Source organism: Barbus barbus (genome assembly GCF_936440315.1).
Source record: "Barbus barbus genome assembly, chromosome: 2".
NCBI lineage: Eukaryota > Metazoa > Chordata > Actinopteri > Cypriniformes > Cyprinidae > Barbus > Barbus barbus.
Window position 1 is genome coordinate 45,271,878 of NC_136730.1, and position 24,032 is coordinate 45,295,909.

The following is a 24,032-nucleotide window of genomic DNA, read 5'->3' on the forward strand; positions in this document are numbered from 1 at the left end:
CAAAGCGACTTACATTGCATTCAAGTTACAGTTTTTACATTTTATCAGCTCTTTTATCACCAGTGTGCAGCATCCACCTGGATGATGCGACGGCAGCCATAGTGCGCCAGAACACCCACCACACACCAGCTTACTGGTGGAGAAGAGACAGTGATGAAGCCAATCAGTGTAAGGGGATGATTAGGAGGCCATGATGGTCAGAGACCAATGGGGAAATTTGGCCAGGATGCCAAGGTCACACCTCTACTCTTTTCAAAAGACATCCTGGGATTTTTATTGACCACAGAGAGTCAGGACCTCGGTTTAACGTCTCATCCGGAAGACGGGCAATGTATTCAGTGGGCAACCAGTCTTGGGCTACAGGGTGATATGGCTGTGGCTGTAAATTGTATAGCCTACACAAACAGATGCTGTGCTAACTGTGTTAAGGGTTTAGGAAAATTGTTAAGAATATTGAAAAAATGATCATAGCAATCATACAAAAAAAAAAAAAAAAATGTATTACTTAGAGCAGGATTCTCAAAGTTTTTATTCCAAGTACCACCTCAGAAAATATTTGGCTCTCCAAGTACCACCATAATGACCAACATTAAAATACAGTAGCATAGGCCTAACTATTCAGATACAGCTCTGCACAGTTCACAAATGAGGCAGTTTTATTCATAATAAGAACATTTATTGTTGTCAGCCACTCCAGCATTGTAAATACACAGTTTGAACATTAACACTGCACTGTCTTTACAGGTAAATATGGTTAAATGTTTATACAGGTAACGTAAATAAGGAAAATACAGGTTAAAACGTGTTGTACCTAAAAGTTCAATAAAAACTTCACTGTACTTAAATGTAAAAACAACAAAAACTTTACTCAACTAAAGATTAACTTAAAATGTTATCCCCCGGTTTCACAGACAAGGCTTAAGCCTAGTCCTAGACTAAAATGTAAGTCTAAGCTGTTTCAACTGAAATAAACTTGCACTGACTGATCTTAAAATATATCAGAGCCTTTGTTTTGTCTCAAAATGCACCCCAGTAATGTTTTTTTCTAAGCATGTTTATAAAAGTTATTTAAATGTCCTAATTGAACTATGGCCTAATCCTGGCTTAGTCTAAGCCCTGTCTGTGAAACCGTGCCTATGTGTTTTAACATTAATTTATATTTAATTTAGTGATTCCTCTGCGTACCACTAGAGGCAGCCTTGTACCACACTTTGAGAACCACTGACTTGAAAGATTATCTTTTTGATTAAATTATTTACAATTAAAGGCCATCACAAACATGGCCAAATGGCATCTGGGGGAATGACGACAGCCAATCCTGTAGCGAAACCATGTGTTTTTGTAAGAAAAATGTGTTTATTCTGTTTCAAATATGGATATTTTTCTTACAAAAATGCATGGATTCGCTACAGGATGCGCTCGTTGTATTTGACGTCTCGTGGGTTGTTGAAGAAAAAAAAAAAAAACACCCACCCACTGCAATGATAATGCTTGGAAGAGCCAAGACAATTTGTAATATAACTCTGATTGGATTCATCTGAAAGAAGAAAATCATATACACCTAGGATGTCTCAAGGTTGATTAAAACACAGCTAACCCTTTAAGTGTTTAATTCATCAAGTGATACAAAGTTTTCCTAATTGATATGTTATTACTATAGCCATACAAATCACATGAAATCAAGTGAAAAATGTCTTAATGTCTGCAGACTGATTAGTTATTATTATTATTTAAATGGTTTACATATAAGAGACAGACATTATTTCATTAATGCATGATAGATAAATGAATACAAGTAAAGATTTATGAGGAGATAGTGTGCAGTGTTCCTCTAAAGTCACTTAGTTTATGGACTTCTGCTGACAATTGCTGAGCTTAAGCTGACCTTTTAACGGATGCATACAGTATTCAAATTATATTTATATGCAGTTAATATCCACTCATCATGGTTGCTGTTTAGTCTGTGCCTGAAAAAAAAAACACACACACAAAGTGTTGAGGTGGAAAAATGAACACAGACAACAAAGCCATGTTATAAACACTTTAAAAGCATAACTGAATACAAAGTTGTCTGTACTGTTGAAAGGTGTCACAAAGTCTGTGTATTGAGAATTAATCTTTACCTGGCATATCAAGCATATCTTGCAGTTGTTTAGCATCATTGTTCTTATTCATTTTTTTCAAAATCGTCACAGTGAGTTCAGCAGCACCATCCACTTCATATTGAGCAATCATACGTGTCACAATATCGCATTCGTCTGCTGTCTCCAGTTTTCTTTTGGGGATGATTTTGAAGTTATCCACACCTTCAGTCAAATACCATTTAAATCGTTTCAGGTCATCTGAGGTCAGATCTTCAAGACACTTTAGGAGGATCTCATTCACACCTACAGTAAAGTGATAGCCTATTGTTAGTTATGTTAGCACATGTACAGGTATGTGTGCTGCTGATAGTTGCTATATAGGGTAAACGTACCTATTAAGTTCACCAAAATCTACATTGAGACATTTTTAGTGCACAGCATATTGGTTTCAGTAAATATAACATTTATTATAACAGGTTTATGTGAAGATTGTTTAAAGTTCATTTAAATTAGAAGTCATTTTTAAAGTCTAATAAATGTTACAATTGATAGCTCTTAATTATAATGTAATGTTTAATGGCTATAGTCAATGGTTAAATATTAGGGGGAATTTTTTTTATAGGGAAATCAGTAGTACTTGGTATCAGAAATACTGGCCTCCAGTCATGAAAAATATGCCATTAAACAAATATTAAACATATGTTGTTTGTACATAAATTTGAAGATTGAATGTGAAATTATTGCAATATAAAAGTATATTTAAAAACTTTAATGTTAGGTGGGATTAATCGCAATTAATTTCAGAAAAAAATCTGCGATTAATTAGTTATTTTATTTTTAATCGATTGACAGCACTAATATATATATATATATATATATATATATATATATATATATATATATATACAGTGGTGTGAAAAAGTGTTGGCCCCCTTCCTGATTTTTTATTTTTTAGCATGTTTGTCACACTTTAATATTTCAGATCATCAAACAAATTTAAATATTAATCAAAGATAACACAAGTAAACACAACACGCAGTTTTTGAATGAAGTTTTTTATTATGAAGGGAAAACAAAATCCAAACCCACATGGCCCTGTGTGAAAAAGTGCTTGCCCCCTAAACCTAATAACTGGTTGGGCCACCCTTAGCAGCAACAACTGCAATCAAGTGTTTGCCATAACTTGCAATGAGTCTGTTACAGCGCTGTGGAGGAATTTTGGCAGAATTGTTGTAATTCAGCCACATTGGACAGTTTTCGAGCATGAACCGCCTTTTTAAGGTCATGCCACAGCATCTCAATAGGATTCAGGTCAGGACTTTGACTAGGCCACTCCGAAGTTTTCATTTTGTTTTTCTTCAGCCATTCAGAGGTGGATTTGCTGGTGTATTTTGGATCATTGTCCTGCTGCAGAACCCAAGTTGGCTTCAGCTTGAGGTCACCAACAGATGGCCGGACATTGTCCTTCAGGATTTTTTGGTAGACAGCTGAATTCATGGTTCATTTATCACAGCAAGTCTTCCAGGTCCTGAAGCATCAAAACAGCCCCAGACCATCACACTACCACCACCATATTTTACTGCTGGCATGATGTTCTTTTTCTGAAATGCTGTGTTACTTTTACGCCAGATGTATTGGGACACACACCTTCCAAAAAGTTCAACTTTTGTCTCGTCAGTCCACAGAGTATTTTCCCAAAAGTCTTGGGGATCATCAAGATGTTTTCTGGCTAAACTGAGACGAGCCTTTGTTCTTTTTGTTCAGCAGCGGTTTTAGTCTTGGATCTCTGCCATGCAGGCCATTTTTGCCCAGACTCTTTCTTATGGTGGAGTCATGAACACTGACCTTAACTGAGGCAAGTGAGGCCTGCAGTTCTTTAAATGTTGTTGTGGGGTCTTTTGTGACCTCTTGGATGAGTCGTCGCTGCGCTCTTGGGGTAATTTTGGTCAGCCGGCCACTCCTGGGAAGGTTCACCACTGTTCCATGTTTTCTCCATTTGTGGATAATGGCTCTCACTGTGGTTGGCTCTCAATGGCTTTATAACCTTTTCCAGACTGATAGATCTCAATTAATTTCTTTCTCATTTGTTCCTGAATGTCTTTGGATCTCAACATGATGTGTAGCTTTTGAGGATCTTTTGGTCTACTCACTTTGTCAAGCAGGTCCTATTTAACCTGTTAACGTTTACCAGAGCGACGGCGCACTGAAGCGTTTTTTTTCCCCACTAGTTTAATGTTTATGAATGAATTTAACGTGAAAGAATATAATTCATCTTGACAAACTATATATCATTCTGAAGGTCTAAGCCTCAAGCATCGACGACAGATCGCTGTTTTTCGATGGAAAGCTTATAAGGAATGTATTTGCTACATTTGTGTAAGCAGTACACATCCAAACATGCAGAATAAAAAAGCAGTACGTACATTTATCATTGTAATAACTAGTCACAAACGCGTCCACTGCTGAAATCCCAGTTTAGTTAGAGAGGTAAGGGTCCACAGAACAACATCCCAGTGAGCACTTTTAGTCCAACGAAACAATAACGTTGTAATAAGGATGAATATTCCTTTGTTTACGTTTCATTTCTTCGGGAGAGTTATTGTTCGCGTCTGTTATGGAATAAATTACGCTCAAAAACAGCGTCTTGGTGGTAAAAAAACAACACGCTGTTGTAGCATACAGTTTTACAAACAGAATGAGACCGTCTACGGAAAAAAAAGTATCAGAAAAGCGGAATATAGATTATTGGAATTTGGCGCTCCCTCCTGAAAGCGTGACGCAGGCTATGACGCTGTCATCTGAGCGGGGCGTAACTTAGCGATCTGCTTTTTGCATAAAAAAAACTGTTGTTTTTTTTTTCTACATTTTTTATATGTGTGTGTGTGTGTGTGTGTATTGTGTGGGGAATGTGACAGTATCTGCATGATTATAATATGTATGACGGCTATCATTGTGATTCATTGATCAGCTGATTACTGACTGTATGACCATGTCTGGCAATATCACTTCATGTCTGGCAATCAGAATACTTCAGTATACATACTATATACAAAGCATTTTTTCTATTTTTTTTCCTTTTTTATTACTCAATTATTTTTGTATTTTTTAGTGCTCAAATAAATCCTGTCTATTATTTTATAATTGATAAAATATTGCAGGAATCTCATTTTTCATGGTATCTTCTTCAAATTTGAAATATGAACTCATGAGACATGTGGCTTTCAATCCATTACTTTTCTGGATTGCTCCAGGACTTATTTCATGTATTTGTATATGAAATAAAAAAAATATTCAGTGTGGAAAAATATTTTTCAAGGCACGTCAGTGTCTATAACTTTTTAACTTTTTGAGCATTATCAACTCTGGATGATAGATAGTAAAGCATAGAGTGTCTTCTTTCCAAAGATACCTAATTTGTTTGTGTAGCACACTTTGTCAGGAACTGTTACCATTTTAATTTATGTAGGTTATTTTCACCTGTGAGGCCCAAAATGGGGGGCCTCAAAGGTTAACAGGTTGATAACAAGTGATTTCTTGATTGCGAACAGGTGTGGCAGTAATCAGGCCTGGGTGTGGCTAGAGAAACTGAACTCAGGTGTGATAAACCACAGTTATGTTTTAACAGGGGGGAGGGGGGCAAACACTTTTTTCACACAGGGCCATGTGGGTTTGGATTTAGTTTTCCCTTCATAAAAAAAACAGCATGTTGTGTTTACTTGCGTTATCTTTGATTAATATTTAAATTAGTTTGATGATCTGAAACATTAAAGTGTGACAAACATGCAAAAGGAAAAAAATCAGGAAGGGGGCCAACAGATTTTCACACCACTGTATATATATATACTGTATAAAAGTTTTATGACGATGTCTTTAAATAAAGCTTTGCATATGGATCCGCACGTCTCTTGTCTCAGTCACCCGAGACCGTTACTGAAATCTGTATCTACCTTATCAAGGAGAATGTTAATGAATTTTCCCTGTTTCCTGATGCTTCTGTCATGACCGCAAGCGCTGTCTTGGAATTCTCTGCGTTTGTTGAAACTGCTGATGGTACTGCTGCAGAACCTCCAGAGATGTTAGTGGTATCCACTTATCAACTCTTTGATTGCCCTGTCATGGCTACTGAGGCACCTTGTGAACTCTTGCCTTGTCTCCAACCGGCCATGGAGGCTGCTTATGAACTTTTGTCCTGCTCTGAACTGGCTGAGGAGGCCATCTCTGAACTCTTGTTCTGGTCTGAACCAGCCATGGAGGCTGATTGTGAACTGTCTGTCCATCTAGTCACAACTAATGAGTTTGATTTCTAACTGTCTGTCTGTGTAAATGCTGCGAATGAATCTGATTTTGAACTTTCTGTCTTGCAAATTTCTGGCAATGAATCTGATTATGAACTGTCAGTCTATCCTGGATCAACGCAGGAATCTGTTTCTGAATTATCTGCCACTCCCATTTCCCTCAAGGGGCCTGATGTTGAATAACCTGTCTGTTCCAATCCCCTCGACAATTCTGATTTAGTACTATCTAAAGATTTAGTCTACTATCTGTTAGTCATGCCCAAGAAGACTGTAGATAAGATCACCGTATTTCCCGTTCTGACCCTTGGGGCCATACATTTTCTCTCTGTGTTCTGTGTTTCAGCTTTTTTGACAATCACTATCTGGCCGTGGTGGTCTTATGCTCCATCTGCTCCGCCATGGGGATCTTCAGACCCTCCTGCTCTGCTGTTGAGGTTTTTTGCTCTGCCGTGGAGGTCTTCTGCGCCGTCTGCTCCGCCGTGGTGGCCTTCTGCCCTGCTCTGGTGGTCGTCCGCTCCTCCGTGGTGGTCTTCTACTTTATCTGCTCCACCATGCTGGTCTACTGGTCTGCTCTGGTGGTTCTCTGCTCCTTCGTGGTGGTCTTCTGCTCCGTCTATTGTGCCGTGGTCTTCGGCTACGCCCTGGCTCCCTGCTCCGCCTTGGCATCCTAATCTGCTGGCTCTGCCTCAGTCCCCTTTCCCTCCACTTCCACATGGACCTGGCCCTCCATCCCTACCCCTGTTCCACCTCCGCTACACTGGCCTCCTGGATTGTACTACATTGGGAGCTTCTGCTCCTTGCCTGGATCAGTGCCTGTTTGTGGATTACCTGTTTGCCTTGCCCTCTGGACTACATTCGCCGTTGATTGAGCTACGCCTGTCTTTGGGTTGCTCTTTTGTCTTGCCCTCAATATACCTGTTTGCCATTGTCAGACCCCTTGCCAGTTTTATGACCACGTCTTTTAAATAAAGCTTTGCATATGGATCCACACGTCTCTCGTCTCAGTCGCCCAGTTACATCGTTATTACAAGAAAAGGTGTTGTTTTAACAACATAACATCTTGTTATAATGACATTATTGAGTGGAAAAATTATGTTTGGCAGCAATGTGTCACCATAGAAATAGCCTGATCTATTTTCATAAATTATTTTTACCTTTACCATTTTTGCATCTTTCTTGTTTCTGTGATGTGGCAGTCTCTGCAGACTGATGACCTAGGTAAAGAAAAACAGTAAAATAAAATAATTACAATTATTACATCTGCTATGGGTAAGACACAATAAAAATAATAATGCTCATCCAGCCGTCAGATGAATAAAAAATTAAACAAACAAACAACAACAACAATAAAAAAAACACCATAAGTTGAAGGTGTAAACGTAAATGTATTTAAAAGATGAGGAGAAACATTCACTGAGTGGTACTGGGCTTCAGAGAGACAGAAGGCCCAAAAACAACAAACAAAATCAGTCTAGAAAATAAATCAATGTAATTATCCCAACAAAATAAAAATACAAAGATCCTTACCTAACTACTCTTAACAAAAACAGAGAGAACAGATTAAAACAAAAGGGCAGGTCTCTCCTACATTGACCACAAAATAAGTATGAAACAACTTTAATAAAAACTAGCGCCAGTGGCACAATTTCTAGGGGGGGCGGGGTGTGATGTCATAATTTACGAACGTTTATCATTTGCGTGCGTTTTTAAGTTTTACCAATTTAAGCATTTAAATGATTTTAAACGTTCAACCACACAAAATTGCGAAAACAGAACTACATTCAATACTTGAGCACTGGTTTCTGTACACACCCAAAGCGTGCACAGAGAGAGAGCCGCGTTTCAGACACCGCACCCCCGAACTGTTAACTTTTTGTCTTATCGTGCTAAATTATATTAAGGCAATTATTATACCGCATTTTATGTGTGTAACATTACTTCGTGCTTGTCAATCAATTTTAGCATGCCACCCACAGGATAACGCAAGGACATCTCTGCCAAAATGTTATGTTCAGAGATTAGATCAGAATATAAAGTTTACAAAATAATCTGCCCCACCTAAATTTAGGGTCAGGAGCCGCTGCCTAAGTCACCCAACCTAAACAAGATTTTTTATTTGATTAAAAACCGGCCATCATTTTTAATATTAATATTTTAATGTTTATGCAAACAAAAAGTGCATAGCGCTGTTCATTTTATTTGTTGTTTGTTGATTTTCGACATAAAACTCATGTTTTCATTATGTGTATGAGTAGTTATTTATTTATTATTATTATTTTATTTTGTTTGTTTACGTACTATCAGCTCTATTTGATCTGTTTATAACAGATAATTCTGAGCAGAATTAAAATGCTTCTCACTGGATGTTGCAGCACTGTGCAGTAACAATAGAAAACATTGGTTCCTGAGTAAACCTGTTATGAGCTCAGACCAGTTTGCTTGTGCTGCTCTCATGTATTGTTCCGAGCTGATAAACTGTGCAGCTCAAATGAGTAGCACGGTTTCATTGCTGTTTCTCATATGCAACAAAAATGGCAGCTCTTATGAGTTGGACAACACGGTGATTGCACCAATGCAACCGCTCAAACCATTTAGTTGTACCGGCAGAAAAAAAATGGTCGTAGTCTAGGCCCCTGTCATTTATGAAATTGTAATATTATGTGAGTCAAAAACTATTAAAACAATAAAGTTTTTCCTTAAATTATGTTAATAATAATTTTCTGAAAATATTATTTTCTTTGTGATGTTTTCATTGCATGTTAAAGTGGTACTAAAGCTAACTATAACCCAACACTCAGTTTTGGTATCCCCCACCTGTTGGACCAGAAGAGCGCCCCTGAAGAGCGCGACTGGGCCGAAGTCGCATCAGGTCACTTCCGGATGGCAGAAGAGGTGATTCAAGTCGAGCACGAGCTGAGAGTTCCATAACCTCTAACATGCGGCGACACCATTGCAAAATCAGCGCCGATTTATTCACTGGAAAGACACACAAAGGGAATAGAAAGAACATACAAATAACAAAGTACAACAACTCATAACTTAACAAAAATATTTTCCAGGCTTTTGGAATTACATAAGAAAGTGTAGGCCGCACATTCATAAACTGCATTTTGAAATGTATACGTAGGTATATATTACTCAGAAATACAGCAGTTTTGCCCAAATTCTAGAAAAGCATTTAATCTGAATAGCTGATGTCTGTACGTCAGTCAGAATTTATGTCCTATATCCATTAAGAACCAAATGTGTCAACCTCGTGGTGGGCTATTGAAGAGTCTCTTATTTCTCCAGACAATATAGAGCATTTTGTTTTTGCTGGTGTCTCACTTAGACAATGCAAACTTCGTTCTGGCCCTATCATAACACATTTTATTTCTACTCGGAGAACGGTGACCAGGAAGATAATAATAATTATATAATAATAATTATTATGATTATGGATAATAGTCCATAATAATTTATTTTTATTGGGGAAAAACCCATTTTACTGTCCACAATGGGTTAAATGTAAAGTAAATTCCTTTGGTGACATTTATGATGATAAAGGCCTGAAATCATTTCAAGATATTAAGGCTCTCTTTAATCTACCAGGAACCTCCTTTTTCATCTATCTTTGTATTAGGTCAGCACTTCGCGGGGTTCCCTGGGATGCACAATTACCTGTACATCCTCTGCGGAAAGTAATTCTCCCCACTGATAATTCGGTAGCACTTTATTTTACAGTACATGTACTTCCCAGGTACATACGTAGTAAATATATAAGAGACTCGGCTGTACTTAACAGTCATACATGCATGGTAATTAGTTTGTACATACAGACAAGTGTGGGTAAGAACGGTCACTTACAGGTAGTGCCCATACATGGTTACTAATTAGATACTTTACTGTACTTACTAAAGATATATACATGGTAAATGTGAGGCATCTATGGAAAAATGTGCTATTATGTGCTAACAAACAAGACGCATACTGTACTTGGTATACACGTGGTAAATATGTAGTACTTACAATCAAGTGTGTGTTATAAGTAATTCCTGTGTAATGTTTATGTAAAATGGTGCACTTTATTTTACAGTCCTATTTCCATATATTTACTATGTAAGTACTGGTGTATGTACCTATTAGTTAATGTACAGAACAAGTTATGCGGTACTCAAGTTGGGGCTATAAACATGGACCAAGGTACATATTGAGTAATTGATGGTAGATGTACATAGTAAGTATGTGGAAATAGGACGGTAAAATAAAGTGCACCATTTTACATCAACATTACACAGGAATTACCAATACTTCAAACTTTGTAAGCATTGTGGAGAGCAATTTAACATTAACACACACTTGATTGTAAGTACTACATATTTACCACGTGTATACCAAGTACAGTATGTGTCTTGTTTGTTAGCACATAATAGCACATTTTTCCGTAGGTGCTACACATTTACCATGTATATATCATTAGTGTACAGTAATGTGTCTTATTAGTTACCATATACAGATACTGTAAGGACCTGCCTGTTTGTACCCATTTGTCTGTAAGTACTACATATTTACCATGTATATACATTAGTAGGTACAGTAAAGTTAGTTACCATGTATGGGCACTACCTGTAAGTGACCGTTCTTACCCACACTTGTCTGTATGTACAAACTAATTACCATGCATGTATGAGTGTTAAGTACGGCTGAGCTTTTTATTTGTTACCGTGTACATACTCTTCAGGTAAGTACCTCGTGTTACCACTCATTTGCCTGTAGGTACAATATATTTACCATGTATGTACCTGGGAAGTACATGTACTGTAAAATAAAGTGCTACCGATAATTCTGTTATTTCTGCTTCAGTTATTTACTCTTTTCTCCTCAAACAATCATACAAACCATTATCCATGACAACTATCTGGTCTAAGGATATCAGTGATGACTTACAAATGTTATTTTCTGACCAAATTTGGGAGACAATCACATCATCCTCAAAAAAAACAAATCATCAGATGATCCATTGGAAGTTACTGCATAGACTCTATCTGTCCCCTTTAAAATGCTTCTATATGCATGTGTCACCTTCCCCAAATTGCAGTTTATGTCTGCAGGGGGCACTCGGTACATATTTACATTTTTTTGGGGAATGCTCTGCACTTTCTCTTTTCTGGACTCAGCTTGCTCATGACATATCATTCCTATTAGAAAAGGATGTGGTTTTGACTTTTCTTCTTAAATAATTTATCTGAATTGGCTTTGTCTACGCAACAGAGAAACTTACTTTGAGCTGCTCTCACTGCTGCAAAGAAAATGTTAGTCAGTCGCCGGGTTCCTCCCCATCCAGACGTGTATGGGGCTTATCTTTGCTGGACATTGTTTCTATGGAACTATCTACAGCTTATATTCATGGAGCAAAGACAAAAACTTTGAAGAACTGGAGTGCCACTTTTGACATTGTTAAATATTTAGTTTCTTCTTTTTGATGTATAATTTCATTTTTTATTGTGTGGGTCTGCCTGGTGGGTGGGTGGAGGGGGAGTTTTATTTTTATTATTATTTATTTCTGTATTTTTCTCAATCAAAATTATTGTTCACAAAAAAAATATATATATGGTAGACTGTATATTTTATATTAGGTAAAACTTCAATTACATATAGTGGCTAAATACACAAATAAACAAACAATAAATAAATAAATAATATATTAAACTTTGCAGAACATTTACCAGTCACTGAATTAAATTGACATCAACACTTACTTTTTTTCTGCCTCCAGTCAGCTGAAATGAAGCCAACAATACCAAAATTATTTAACTGCATTAAATATTATTCTAACTGCAGAATAACAGTAAAACACTTTCTTGAATTTATAGCATGTGCAGATCTGTATGATTCATGCAATTGTACTGCTACTTACAGACTGAAGTGTCTATGTTGAATTCATCTGAAAGAACACAGACAAAACATTAAAATATAAAAGATAAAGATCTGATCGGCAGAGAGTTTTGCAAGTTCTTGTGGGTTGTTTACCTGGTTGTATATTAACATCCCATATTTGTTGGCCCTCTTTTGTCATTATAGAGAGTTCAAGACATTCCTTTTCGTCTTTAATGTGTAAATCAAAGAAGTTGGTCTTGTTGGGTGTCAATTTTAAACTCTGGCAAGAAGTGAATTGAAATATTTTAGAAAGAGACAGCATGTACAGTAAGTCTGGGTTATTTTCTAGTTAAAACAAAATAAAAATAAAAAAACTTTTTGCAAGTACCGAAGGTTTGATTTTGGCGTTAGAAGTTGTCTGCAGGGTGAAATTGTCATTCAGTTTAAGGGCTTCATCTGGAGTTGGCTTTAATATCTCCATATTATTTTGCTCCTTCTCCTCCACATCCTAACAGTGTTATACATAATTATGCATCATTTAAACATGTACTTACATGACTTGCTTTCGGCAAATGCAAACATTTGGTTTTACCTTCTTAAGTTTTTTATCCTTTAAAATCAGGTACACGTGAAGGTTGAGGGGAGATGCTCTGTTGCGATAAATCAAAGTTTCACAGTGAAATTTCAGGTTGAGGTACTGTTGCACCTCTACAACAATCGCCAAGAGTGAGAAGGTGGGATTGACAATCTTGGCATGGAATCTGCTTAATTCACAGCTTTCCACTGAAACAGTACCATCCTTCACATGAAGAACTTTCACTACATCTTCGGAGGAAGATTCAGAATCTGTGGACAGTAACACATTCTTCAAGAACGAGAGCTCATTGGTCTGGCTTAAATGGTTTACACGAATGGAGAGAACATGTTGACATGACTGGATCAGGAGTGAGATGTGCCTTACCTACACAGACGAAGTGAGGTAGCTGAATTTCCTCCAGTGTGCCAGAGGTCACAGTGATGTCCATCAAAGGTCCACATGGCTTATATTTCTTCAAAATATCTTTACTGAGTGATTTCCATTCAACAAGCTGGTAATCCAAACTAACATCACTGCCAGACAGCCAGCGGAGGCCAGTCTCTGAACATTCATGCTTCCCTTCAGAGGAGCTGACACTGAAAACACAAATATATCACTGATAAAGATGCTCTCAGAAGATGATATTACATATGCAATGTTACAGGTATGTAATATTTCATAAAGATACACTCTCTGTACCTGTACTTGATATCTGCATCTGTTGTGACCTCTGAAGGCATTTTAACTTCCCATTCATAATCACCCTGAGAGGAAGAAAAATAATCATTAATTCAATAAAGAAATTAAAAATAAAAATAAATAAATATCATTTACCAGCGATTTTGTTTATTTAACAAAAAAACAACAACAACAAAAAACAAACAATTTAATGTGTTTATATATATATCTATATACATATATATACTGCTGCTCAAAAGTTTGGGATCAGTAAGATTTTTAATTTTTTTTAAAGAAGTTTCTTCGGCTCATCAAAGCTGTATCTATTTGATCAAACATACAGAAAAAAAAGTATTTTGTGAAATAGTATTGCAATTGAAAATAACATTATTCTATTTTAATATACTTTAAAATATAATTTATTTTATCAATTAGATCATCCGAAGACAAATTGATAGAGACCCAACATGGTATAAGTGAGGTGATATTAACTACTTCTATCATAAGCATGCATAAAACAGTATACACTGAAAAAAAATTATTGAATTTAATATTTTTTTTTAAGGTAAGTGGTTGCAATCAATTTATTTTAGCTACATTTAAATATTTTTTTTTTTTTACTGAAAGTTAGTCAAATAAATTTGATTATATAAATGTAGCTAAAATAAATTGATTGCAACCACTTACCTTAAAAACAATTAGTAAATTCAATGTATCATTTTTTTTCAGTGTACAATACACAAGAACATATACATAATATGCACAATGACCTGAAGATACGTGTGTTCATTCAAATAAAGTTTTTGTTTTCTATGAATTAATTAGAGAAGAGTTCATTTTATGGGCATTATGTGTCTTTCCTAAGAGGAAATGAAGTGAGTGTTGCTCTGCCCGCATTCCTCTGAGCAATAAACTAGTGTTATCAGATGGGTTGGCATCGCTAAAAATATGTTCTTATAACATGAGATCTGCAGTTTAAGGATGAATTATTGTGCACCTATAGCACTCCTCGCTGTCAGTAAAACATAGCATGCCACAGGAGAAGTGCACCCACTACAAATATGTCTAAATTCATATAGCCTAAACCTCTGCATAATGACTTTATGTAATTTCAGTGATTATTTACATTATGAGAGTGGAATATTTAATGTAAATGTGTATATCGACATGAAAACAGAGTTTAAAATCGTTGTTTACGTCATTAATTTTCTGACTCCTGGAAAAAGAGTATGTACACATGGGTCAGAGTCTGCGTGGAGGTGCGCACATTTTCCCATCAAGTTTGCTTTATAAATCCCACCTTTTGCGTAGGAAGTGGCGTACACCTCTTTCAGGGCAGGTTTTGTGCATTCCAGCATGGTTTTTTATTATTATTTTTGTAAATTGCTCATCCATGTTTGGACATCATTGCGTAAAGATCTTTCTCTAAGCACTCTGGAAAATGTAAGGAGGTTTTTCATATTTTCTGTTACCTAAGACTATAGCACTTGTTTCTCTGTGTTTAAGTGTCATGCTTATTTTATATTGAGTGTTATATATTAGCATCTTCTTTAAAATAGAGATAAGTTCCTTTATACACCAAATTGTGTGTGTGTGTGTGTTTTATGTATCCCTTGTTGTATAGTTATAGAGTACATCAAATGTATTAAGCTCAATTTGTCACCAGGATACAGCTTTTTAAATCATAAATTATACCAAATTATGTTTTTGAAAAAAGAATGAAAATTACATATATAAGTTTACTGTGATGGGTATAGGTTTAGGTGTTGATACAGTATTAACATCACTATGTCTATAGCAAGTCCAGACATATCCGGGGCCTAATTGCATCTCTCTGTGTGTGTGTGTGTGGCTTTGGGGCACTGGAGAAGTTTTGACATGCCCTGACATTTGTGGTTTTTTCAGTATCTTACACATGCATTAAAGACTAAAGCCTGATTATACTGTATTCAGCACAAACTGGGCTACAATAATATGCGACCAGGATGAATGTACATGTTTGTGTCATCCTCCATGATTCCGGTTCGAAGCAGAAGTATATGTTCCATTCAAAAGGGCACTGAAGTGTGTGAGATGTGAGACGTAGTGCACTATATAGGGGACAGGGAACGATTCAGACAGTGTAAATATGCTTTCCATCGAGGAAAAGAAGTCTGGTTTCACACACACACTCTGCTCCGGTCCAGAGACACGATAGCACGGAGCGGATCACATGCATGAGTCAGCGCAGACCACAAAACGTATCGGACCTATTTGAATTCTACAAAGAATGCTATATTTTACAGCAATATGGATACGATTGTGGCTGTCATACCCTGTCAAATGCGGCTTTACGAAACACAATGGCCCTGAAATGTATTTTATTTCAGTGTAAACAAAAAACAAAAACAAAAAAAGCCTATGAAATGTAAAAAAAAAACATCTAATTTTAAGTGAGTATAATTACTGATTATATTTTTGTACTAATTTAAAAGATCAGTTTAGTCAAGGTATCGATATCGATATCGACGATACTGGGCTTAAAAATATCGGTATCGGATCGAAAATAAAATAAGTGGTATCGCCCATCACTACCCTGAACGGCTTTAGCCCAAGCTGTATTAAAAACAAACGCTATTGGCTATTTTAAAAAGGGGCGGGGCTGCTTGATATGTCCCGCCCTGTCTTCCTGTTTCAGTTCAAATGATGTCAACACATAAAATAACGCTGCCTGTTTCAAAGCATTTCAGGACACCTTTAAAAGCTTCGAGCAATGACCTTTTTTCCCATTCGGTTGTATGGAAATCTTCGCCCGGTTCAGAACGCTTCACTTCACCATCACTACATGAATCATTTCCATTTGAAACTGTATATTCAAAGGAAAGAAAGAAAGAGAGGTACGTTTAGATACACACCAGTTTCTCATCCATCCTCTTTCCCCAGTTGACGGCGGCAGAGCAGTTGTAAATGCAGTCATGTTCCTCACAGAGCTTCATCGTACGGTCTCGCAGCTGTTTCAAACTTTTCCATTGAGGAGAAAACACGAGAAAATCCACAAAACCATATTCACAGCTTATAATTCTGCTTGCATGGCATACAGCAGTTGGATGTTTAGGCTATATAGACAGAGTTATGAGGTTTGTACTCACTCCTTCTCAATCATCTCAGCGTGAGGGTGCTGCAAACGAGTGGCTTCGGCTGAATCTTGATACAGAGAATCCAGCAGCTCCAGTGAGATCCGGATTGTCTTCTTGATGCGCTCCTGGTACAGGGGCTGTGTCCCTTCATCAATCTTCTTGATATCCTAGAAACATCGAAGAGCAATGCAATTAAGCTATGCAACAATTGTTAAATTAATAATTCACCCCTTCGTCATTCTAAACAAGTATTCTTTAGAACACCTTCATTATATCTTATTTATAAAATAAAAGTAAATCTGAAGTATGACAAAAGCTCCTAACAAAATGATAATTTAAAATGAAAACTGAAAGTGTAAAAATAAAGGCTAATCCAAAATGCAATAATAGTAAATAAATAATACTAAAATAAGATTGTCATACACTTTCTGCAATTGTACCGCAAATAACCGTAAACTGACATATTTGAAAGGGCATTGAACATAAACTCTCTGGCTTTGATTTGTAATCTGAGCAGTTGTTCTGTACTTACCCTGCTGAGATTCTGTTCTGTCTCAATGACGTTCCTCTCCAGTTTGCCTGCATTCATCTGCAGCTTATCATTCAAGGCCACTAAATAACTGACAGGTGGTCTGAGGTAAAATAACAAATAATACGTTATTTTCTTTGCTTTATTGTGGGAGGAGTTTGATATAGTTTCATTGTTGCAAATATACAAGTTTCGGTCTGCATTTTTCTGCTACAAATTATATTAGGTTTATGTTGAATCTCTGCATCTTGGACAAAACACCTCACTTCAATCATTTGACATGCTGAGATCTCTGAAAATATATACAGGGCTTGCACTTCAGATCTTTTATAGGAGAACCATGGTACCAACAACAAATATTCTCATAGCTGAACCACACTAGGAAGAAAAAAAAATGCAGAAATGTTATTTAACATGCGTGACAGTGCAGAGACATGTCTAAACTCCCCCGGAAACCAATTACCCACCTCAAACAGATCTAACAGGTTTTACTACTGTGCCACTATATGCAAAAATGATAAAAACATGTCATACAGTACGTCATCTGAGCTAAATTTATATGCATATGAAACCCATCAAAATTCAATATCAGTGTGGTGTAACTCGCTAATAACCAATAACTTACAGTCTAATGCATCATATAGGCACTCACTTACTGCTTAGCCACAAGAGACAGAATACAAAGACTGAATCATTATCACTATTGTTAATAATAAGTAGTTATGAAATTCATTACTTCAGTATCATTCAGTTAATGGTATTTGCTATATTACAAACTAAACTAATTTCAAATCTGTTATCATTTTATTTGCTTTATCTATTGTCTCTTTATAGTCTATACTTTAAAACACACACACACACATATATATAATTCGATTAGAGGACTTTTGTATGTGATATTTCATTTTATCACAATAGATTGTTATTTAGTTTAAACTCATTAATGTAATGCTTTGTTCATATTGTCATCAGATGCACCTGTTTTTATACACAAAGTTGAAAAATACATTGATGCCAAAAAGGTGCATGTGACTTAAAATACAAATAAACAGACACACAAAACACATGGTAAATGTTAGAATAGTGTTCAATAAGTATACTCCCATCCATGTGTGTATAATTTCTTATCATAAATGATTGAAATCAGTACACAAAATCAGATCAAACTATGGTATTTGTTTTGGCCCTCCTGTGAAGTTGGAGAAATGACAGATTAATTTAGATCAGATGGAATATGTCCTCGAGGTGTGTAATTTGTTTAGACATGTTTAGACATGTCTCTGTACTATCAAACAGCATTTCTCTAGAATTTGCTGAATGCACTATTATGCAAGGCTGCTAACGGTAAACGGCAGTTCTGCATTTTATTTTCCTGTCTGTGCCAGACGATGTGGAATGAGAATCTGTTGTGTCTCCATGATGTTCTTCTCCACTTTGTCTACATTAAGGCCTTTCCACACTGAGCGCGGAAAAGCAAAACAAATATTGGACGTGATGATGTGCTGGAATAAAACAATAGATTTCTATGGATGTTTCCAGATACACCACGAACATTCGTGCACCGAAAATACAAATGTTTTTTTGTTTGGTTTTTTCGGACCAGTTCGACGAATCTTTTCAGTTTTGTAAACCAAAAACACAGGCCGTCCAATGAGATTTGAGCTTAGATCACATGACTGGCGTAGAAGTGTATCCCGGATAAGAGAAAAGAGTGGACGTTGAGTTCTTGTTATCATTGGTATTTGAGAACAGATTTATTCTCATATGTTCTTTATACAGAATAACTTATCCCATTTAATCCAACATTTTTCCCAGACATGAAAATATCCAAATGATGTGTCATAAGTAACCCTTTGAAATAATCAACATTTATTTATTTATTTTGCAAAAGTGTGTGAAAAAATGTGTTTTATGTTCGGTGACAGGTGGGATAATGTGTGTACTGATTAACATCTGCAGTCATAAAATTTGTTATATATCTTAGCCCTGCTATTTTAAACTGTTTGATCAAATTCTAGGGTTACTATTATGCATAAAACAAACCTTATACAACATTGATAGGAACACTGAGATAAAAAAAATAAAAATAAAATTAACCATCACCACATTTCAAAATTGTTATTTTATGTAAAATATAACATACATTTTTTATATTAATGCTACAAGTATTACAACATCAGTGTTTGTAACATTGTGCAATATTTTGTCTTTCCAACATTTTATTTGAATTTTCACTAACAACTGAAGTTCACTGCAGAGACTTTGCAAATAGATAATTGACGCTATTGAGCTAGCATACTCTTCTTTGGGGTAAACACGCCCGGGTCCTTTCTGCATAAATGGGCTCACTTTTGTCATATGACAAAACCAGTAATTTGGTGTTTGCCGCCTTCTTGTATGCTCTTGCCCCTCACTGAGTTCCGAGGCTGTACAAAATTCTCCTGAGACGATTTCCAAGGCTGGGGCGACCTCTGTGAGTTTGGCCCTATTGCCTCCTGCAGGGCTTCCCTGCACAATACTTGGTCCCTATGGGCCCCTTTTTGGTGCTTAAGACAAGTTCAAGTATTAGTCGTTCCTCTAGCATAGCATGGCGGGATTGTACTAGTTCCTTTTAGCGTCTTGAGCAAGGCACAGTACGAGTGAAGTATCGATAGGGAACGTACTCGGTTACTAACGTAACCTCAGTTTCCTGAGATAGGGGAACGAGTACTGCTTACTTTGTCGTGCTATGTAGCTGTACAACTTAGTTGTCGCTTCAGTCAAAGTAACCTAAGGATCCCATGGCGAAATGCCCGCTTATATAGCTAGACGGCCCCATCCATTCTGGCAGGCATCGTCGCGATGGGCTCGTGCAGCTCCGCTGCCAAGCCATTGGTTAGTTTTTAATTCACTGCATGAATCAATGGACGTGCAGTTACACTGCATTAGTGAAAAGGCTTCAGTCATTGGAGAAAAAGGAGTTTTCCCCTTAGCGCCTTGAGCAAGACGCAGTACTCATTCTCATATCTCAGGGAACCGAGGTTATGTTAGTAACCGAGTGCGTTTTCTTCCACTCTTGTTATAAGTCAGAGCGCGTTCACTCTCTAGATCTTCCGTATTTAAAAATAAATTAAGTGAAACAGTTTTCTACACATGAAATATGAACCAAACTTTGTTTATTTTAATTTTAATGTTGTATATTGTGCAACGGACAATGTTAAATCCATATACGCATATGCATATGAAAAATGCATTTTTGGTCGGCGCCACCTAGCGTGCAGGTGTGAAGTAGTTTGCACTCAGCTTTCGGGGAAAGCACCATTTGTTAGCAATTTGCTTCGCTTCTTCACATCGCGGTCAGTGTAAAATGGCCTTTATTTATTCAGTATCTTATCATTCAAGGTAGAGGGCTGCGACACAAATCTCGCGGGAGCGGGCGGTTTTAGCTTTGCTGCGGGCGGGAGTGGGTGGTCAGAAAATTTTGCGGGAATCGGTGGGATTTGGCGTGCAATAAAAATGGAGTCAACACATGAAGTTGAGAAGAAATTTCAAGCGGCTGTTTACATGACAAAAGCAAGGCAAGTCAGACATCTGGAAACAATTTTCAATTGTCACGGAAAAAAATGGGAAAGAATTAAATTTCGTTAGTTGGGATACATGTGCAAAAGTGTTCGTTTATAACAGACATAAATCTGGCACCTCTGCCCTGAGGCGACATACCTGCACAGTTCTCTCTGTTCAAAGCAAGCTCTCATTCCCCAATACAGCACTTCCTGCTCACGTTAAAAACTACAGAAAAATGTGTTGCACTTTGCTGTAAAGATATCAGACCGTTTGACTTTGTTGCCGGGAAAGGCTTTGTTGACATTGTTCGCGGGAGCGGGCGAAAACATAAACATGCAAAAACATAAACAACCAAAAAAAGTGGACATCTTAAGTACAGTGCAAATAAATAATCTAAGGTTTTGTCCTTTTTAGCTTACTGCAAACAGTTATGTGATGTCTTTCTGTCAAAAGAAGACAGACAAGCCATAAAACTTGGTACATTTGACACTGAATGCATAGCTCATTAAAACACCACCAAAAGATGACTTAAACTGAAAACTATGTTTAGATTTTTTTTAACCAATATAATAATTTTGACCTAAACTGAAACTATATTCCTAGAGTAAAATCCTCTCGACAGAACATTAGTGAAATCTTGCTGAAACAAAGAACATGTCTTGAGTCTTATCTCTCATACCATCACAAGTTTAAACTTGTCACGCCATTAAACTTCTCCCCATAAACATTCAGTTATCTTTAAATATTCCTTATGCATTTTGACTGTAGCCTGTTCTGATACAGGTAAACTTGAGTACTATATACAATAAGAACAATAAAATGTTGATTACTACATAATGATAATAATAACAATAATAATAAAAATATCAATCGATTACAGGAAATAATACATTTAAATTACTGTATTCATTTAATATGCATTTCAAAGTTATGTCTCTATTCTGTTCAGAACAGAAAAACTAGTAACTACCTACTTTGCTATTTGACAAAATAGTTTACTCAGTCCTGTCAGGGTCACCTTAGACTGTCTTACCTGCACTCCTCACATGGAGTGACTCAGATCTAAAAGATGTTTGAAGATTATCTAGTTACTCATCACAAAGTGATGTGGGTCTATATATAGACCAGAACCTATTTACAGTCAGTGTAATCATTCAACACATAGACCTACACTCCTTGACTACACACATGTTCCCTAAGTAGCCTACAGCTGAAACCAGGCATAAAACTGACACAATTAAAAGACCACAGTGCAACAAAACTTTCAGAGAAAGTATCTGGTTCCCACTGACCTTTTTTCACTGTTGGTCTCTGTGTTTTTTTCCCTGGACATGATGACAGCTGCAGAGTTTCTTAACACTCGTCTGCTAAGATGGCACAGTTATGATTCCTCTCTGGTGTCTGTCGATCAACTACCTGATGCATCTTCCAGGAGAGGTACACACCTCACATAACGCCCACGATGCACGAAAGAGCAATTACCAGTCCATGTACTTTTGCCTCCATTCATTTTTAAACTTTTAACCCAGAAATGAAATACAGAAAATGTGATTTCTTCTTTAATGGTTCAAACACTGATGAATAGAATAAGCAGGAACAAACTAATTTCCATTAATAAAAACTATTAATATAAAATTATATAAGGCTTGTTTTATTTAATGTATATAAATGCTAAATTTAATTTCTACACTGTTAGCAATCTGTTGAAATAGTACATACATGTATACATGTAGTTAGTAAAATTATAATAGTACTATACTTCAGAATAACATTACAAATCAAAAGGAAATACAAGCATATTTTCATAAATATTTTATTAAAACATTTCAAATCATTTTACTACTGTGTTTTCCACTCAGAGTATTGTCAGCCTTGTGTCGTGTGTCTTGTTTCCCGCCCTCATGTTTCCATATATGGTTTGTTTTCTGTCCTCGTTTAGCGTGATTATTAGTGCATTCTTGTCCAGCTGTGTGTCTCATTAGGTATAATTATCCTATGTATTTATAGTCCTGTCTGTTCAGTTTCATGCGGTCTGGTCTACTCGTTACTCCCTGGTGGTCCTGTCTGTGTCAGCCTTGCCTTGTCTTGCCCTGCTTTGTTTGGAGTCATTAAAGACTGTTATTTGAGTGTATATCCTCGTCTCCGTGTTGCTGTATCCTCCTGGTGTGTGCACCATTACAAATATAGTGTATCAACATTTTACAGTCAAGTACAAAATTGTATAAAATGTATCAAGTTCCTACACTTTCAGAAATATATGGATAAAAAAAAAAAAAGATTGCCATTTACTAAAATAGACACTTGTACAATTATGCCGGAGGTATTTATTAATATTTTTATGTTTTTCTTTTTCATTTATAAAAGTTGTAATTTATTGAGCCATAGTTGAGACAGTCACACCACTGGACAATTTTGAGATTTGGCAAAAAAAAAAAAAAAAAAAAATCTAATAACACTGCAGCTTACCACACAGCATGTGATCAGTGCCATAATCAGACAAAGAAACACACAACAGAACAACAGGCAGCAGAATGGAGTTACACTGCAAAAATGCTTTTCTTCGATTTTTTGTATTGATTCCAGCCAAAATATCTAAAAAAAAATTAAATCACAAAGGATTTTCTAGACAAGTAAAAATAATTGCCGTTTTCAGAAAAAAAAAAAAAATTGTCAAAATTAAGTGAGTTTTTGCTTGAAACAAGCAAAATAATCTGCAAATGGGGTAAGAAAAATAATCTTGTTTTCTGTTTGACATAAGATTATTTTTCTTACCAAATTGTCAGATTATTTTGCTTGTTTTTTTCTGAAAACAAGACAATTATTTTTACTTGTCTAGAAAATATTTTGTGATTAAATAATTTTTAGATATTTTGGTTGGAAACAAGACAAAAAAAATAAGAAAAAAAATAAAGCATTTGCAGTGTATTAGATATTTAAGGATGTTTATGAAGCAGATGCATGCAATGAATAATGTTAAATATTCAGTATCAATGCCTTTATAGCGCGATGTGCGCGAGCTGAAAAGAGTGGATTGAGCGTGCACTGGTGCAGATGCGCGAGCTTGTCTCCCTTTCTCACAGACGTCACTGGAAAGTTTGTAGTTCGGTCGGATATGGCAAAATCAAGTAAGCAAAACAATGCACAAGTTACTTAACGGTAGGGAGAGAGAGAGAGAGAGAGAGAGAGAGAGAGAGAGAGAGAGAGCACGCACTTCTATTGTGTGAACTTTATTGATGTTCGCTCACATGCATCATTTGGATTAAAACTGAATCGTAAATGTAAGAAAATGTATAGGGGCATTCACTATAAACACCATTTATTTTCAACCTTAAGCATACACAAGCGAAAGCGAAA

The 24,032-nt window shown here is 36.4% G+C and overlaps 1 protein-coding gene across 4 annotated transcripts; it reads right to left on the minus strand.

The window, feature by feature from the left end:
* Positions 1-504: 504 nt before the first annotated feature.
* On the minus strand, positions 505-22,104 carry LOC306879327 (uncharacterized protein). 4 transcript variants are annotated; one of them, XM_079432167.1, is made up of 15 exons: positions 21,971-22,092; positions 17,139-17,238; positions 16,619-16,773; positions 16,385-16,490; positions 13,512-13,576; positions 13,197-13,408; positions 12,828-13,081; positions 12,624-12,743; positions 12,389-12,515; positions 12,276-12,302; positions 12,118-12,138; positions 9,194-9,355; positions 7,540-7,593; positions 2,124-2,387; positions 505-1,967 (listed from the first exon to the last, which is right to left on the minus strand). In XM_079432167.1, the coding sequence occupies exons 1-15, from the start codon at positions 22,009-22,011 to the stop codon at positions 1,957-1,959; spliced, it is 1,719 nt and encodes a 572-aa protein (XP_079288293.1). In that variant the 5' UTR covers positions 22,012-22,092; the 3' UTR covers positions 505-1,956. The 4 variants fall into 4 exon arrangements, with proteins under 4 accessions (XP_079288293.1, XP_079288294.1, XP_079288292.1 ...); XM_079432168.1 differs by having other exon boundaries at positions 512-1,967; positions 7,534-7,593; positions 9,203-9,355; positions 21,971-22,104; XM_079432166.1 differs by having other exon boundaries at positions 512-1,967; positions 7,534-7,593; positions 21,971-22,096.
* Positions 22,105-24,032: the final 1,928 nt, after the last annotated feature.

Excerpts from the sequence above, each read along its gene's own strand:
- LOC306879327 (XM_079432166.1), bottom strand. The coding sequence starts at position 22,011 with ATGTCCAGGGAAAAAAACACAGAGACCAACAGTGAAAAAAG. Across the intron at positions 16,491-16,618 it reads GCTGAGATGATTGAGAAGGA|TTTGAAACAGCTGCGAGACC; the intron begins GTGAGTACAAAC and ends TCAATGGAAAAG. Across the intron at positions 13,409-13,511 it reads GATGCAGATATCAAGTACAG|TGTCAGCTCCTCTGAAGGGA; the intron begins GTACAGAGAGTG and ends TTGTGTTTTCAG.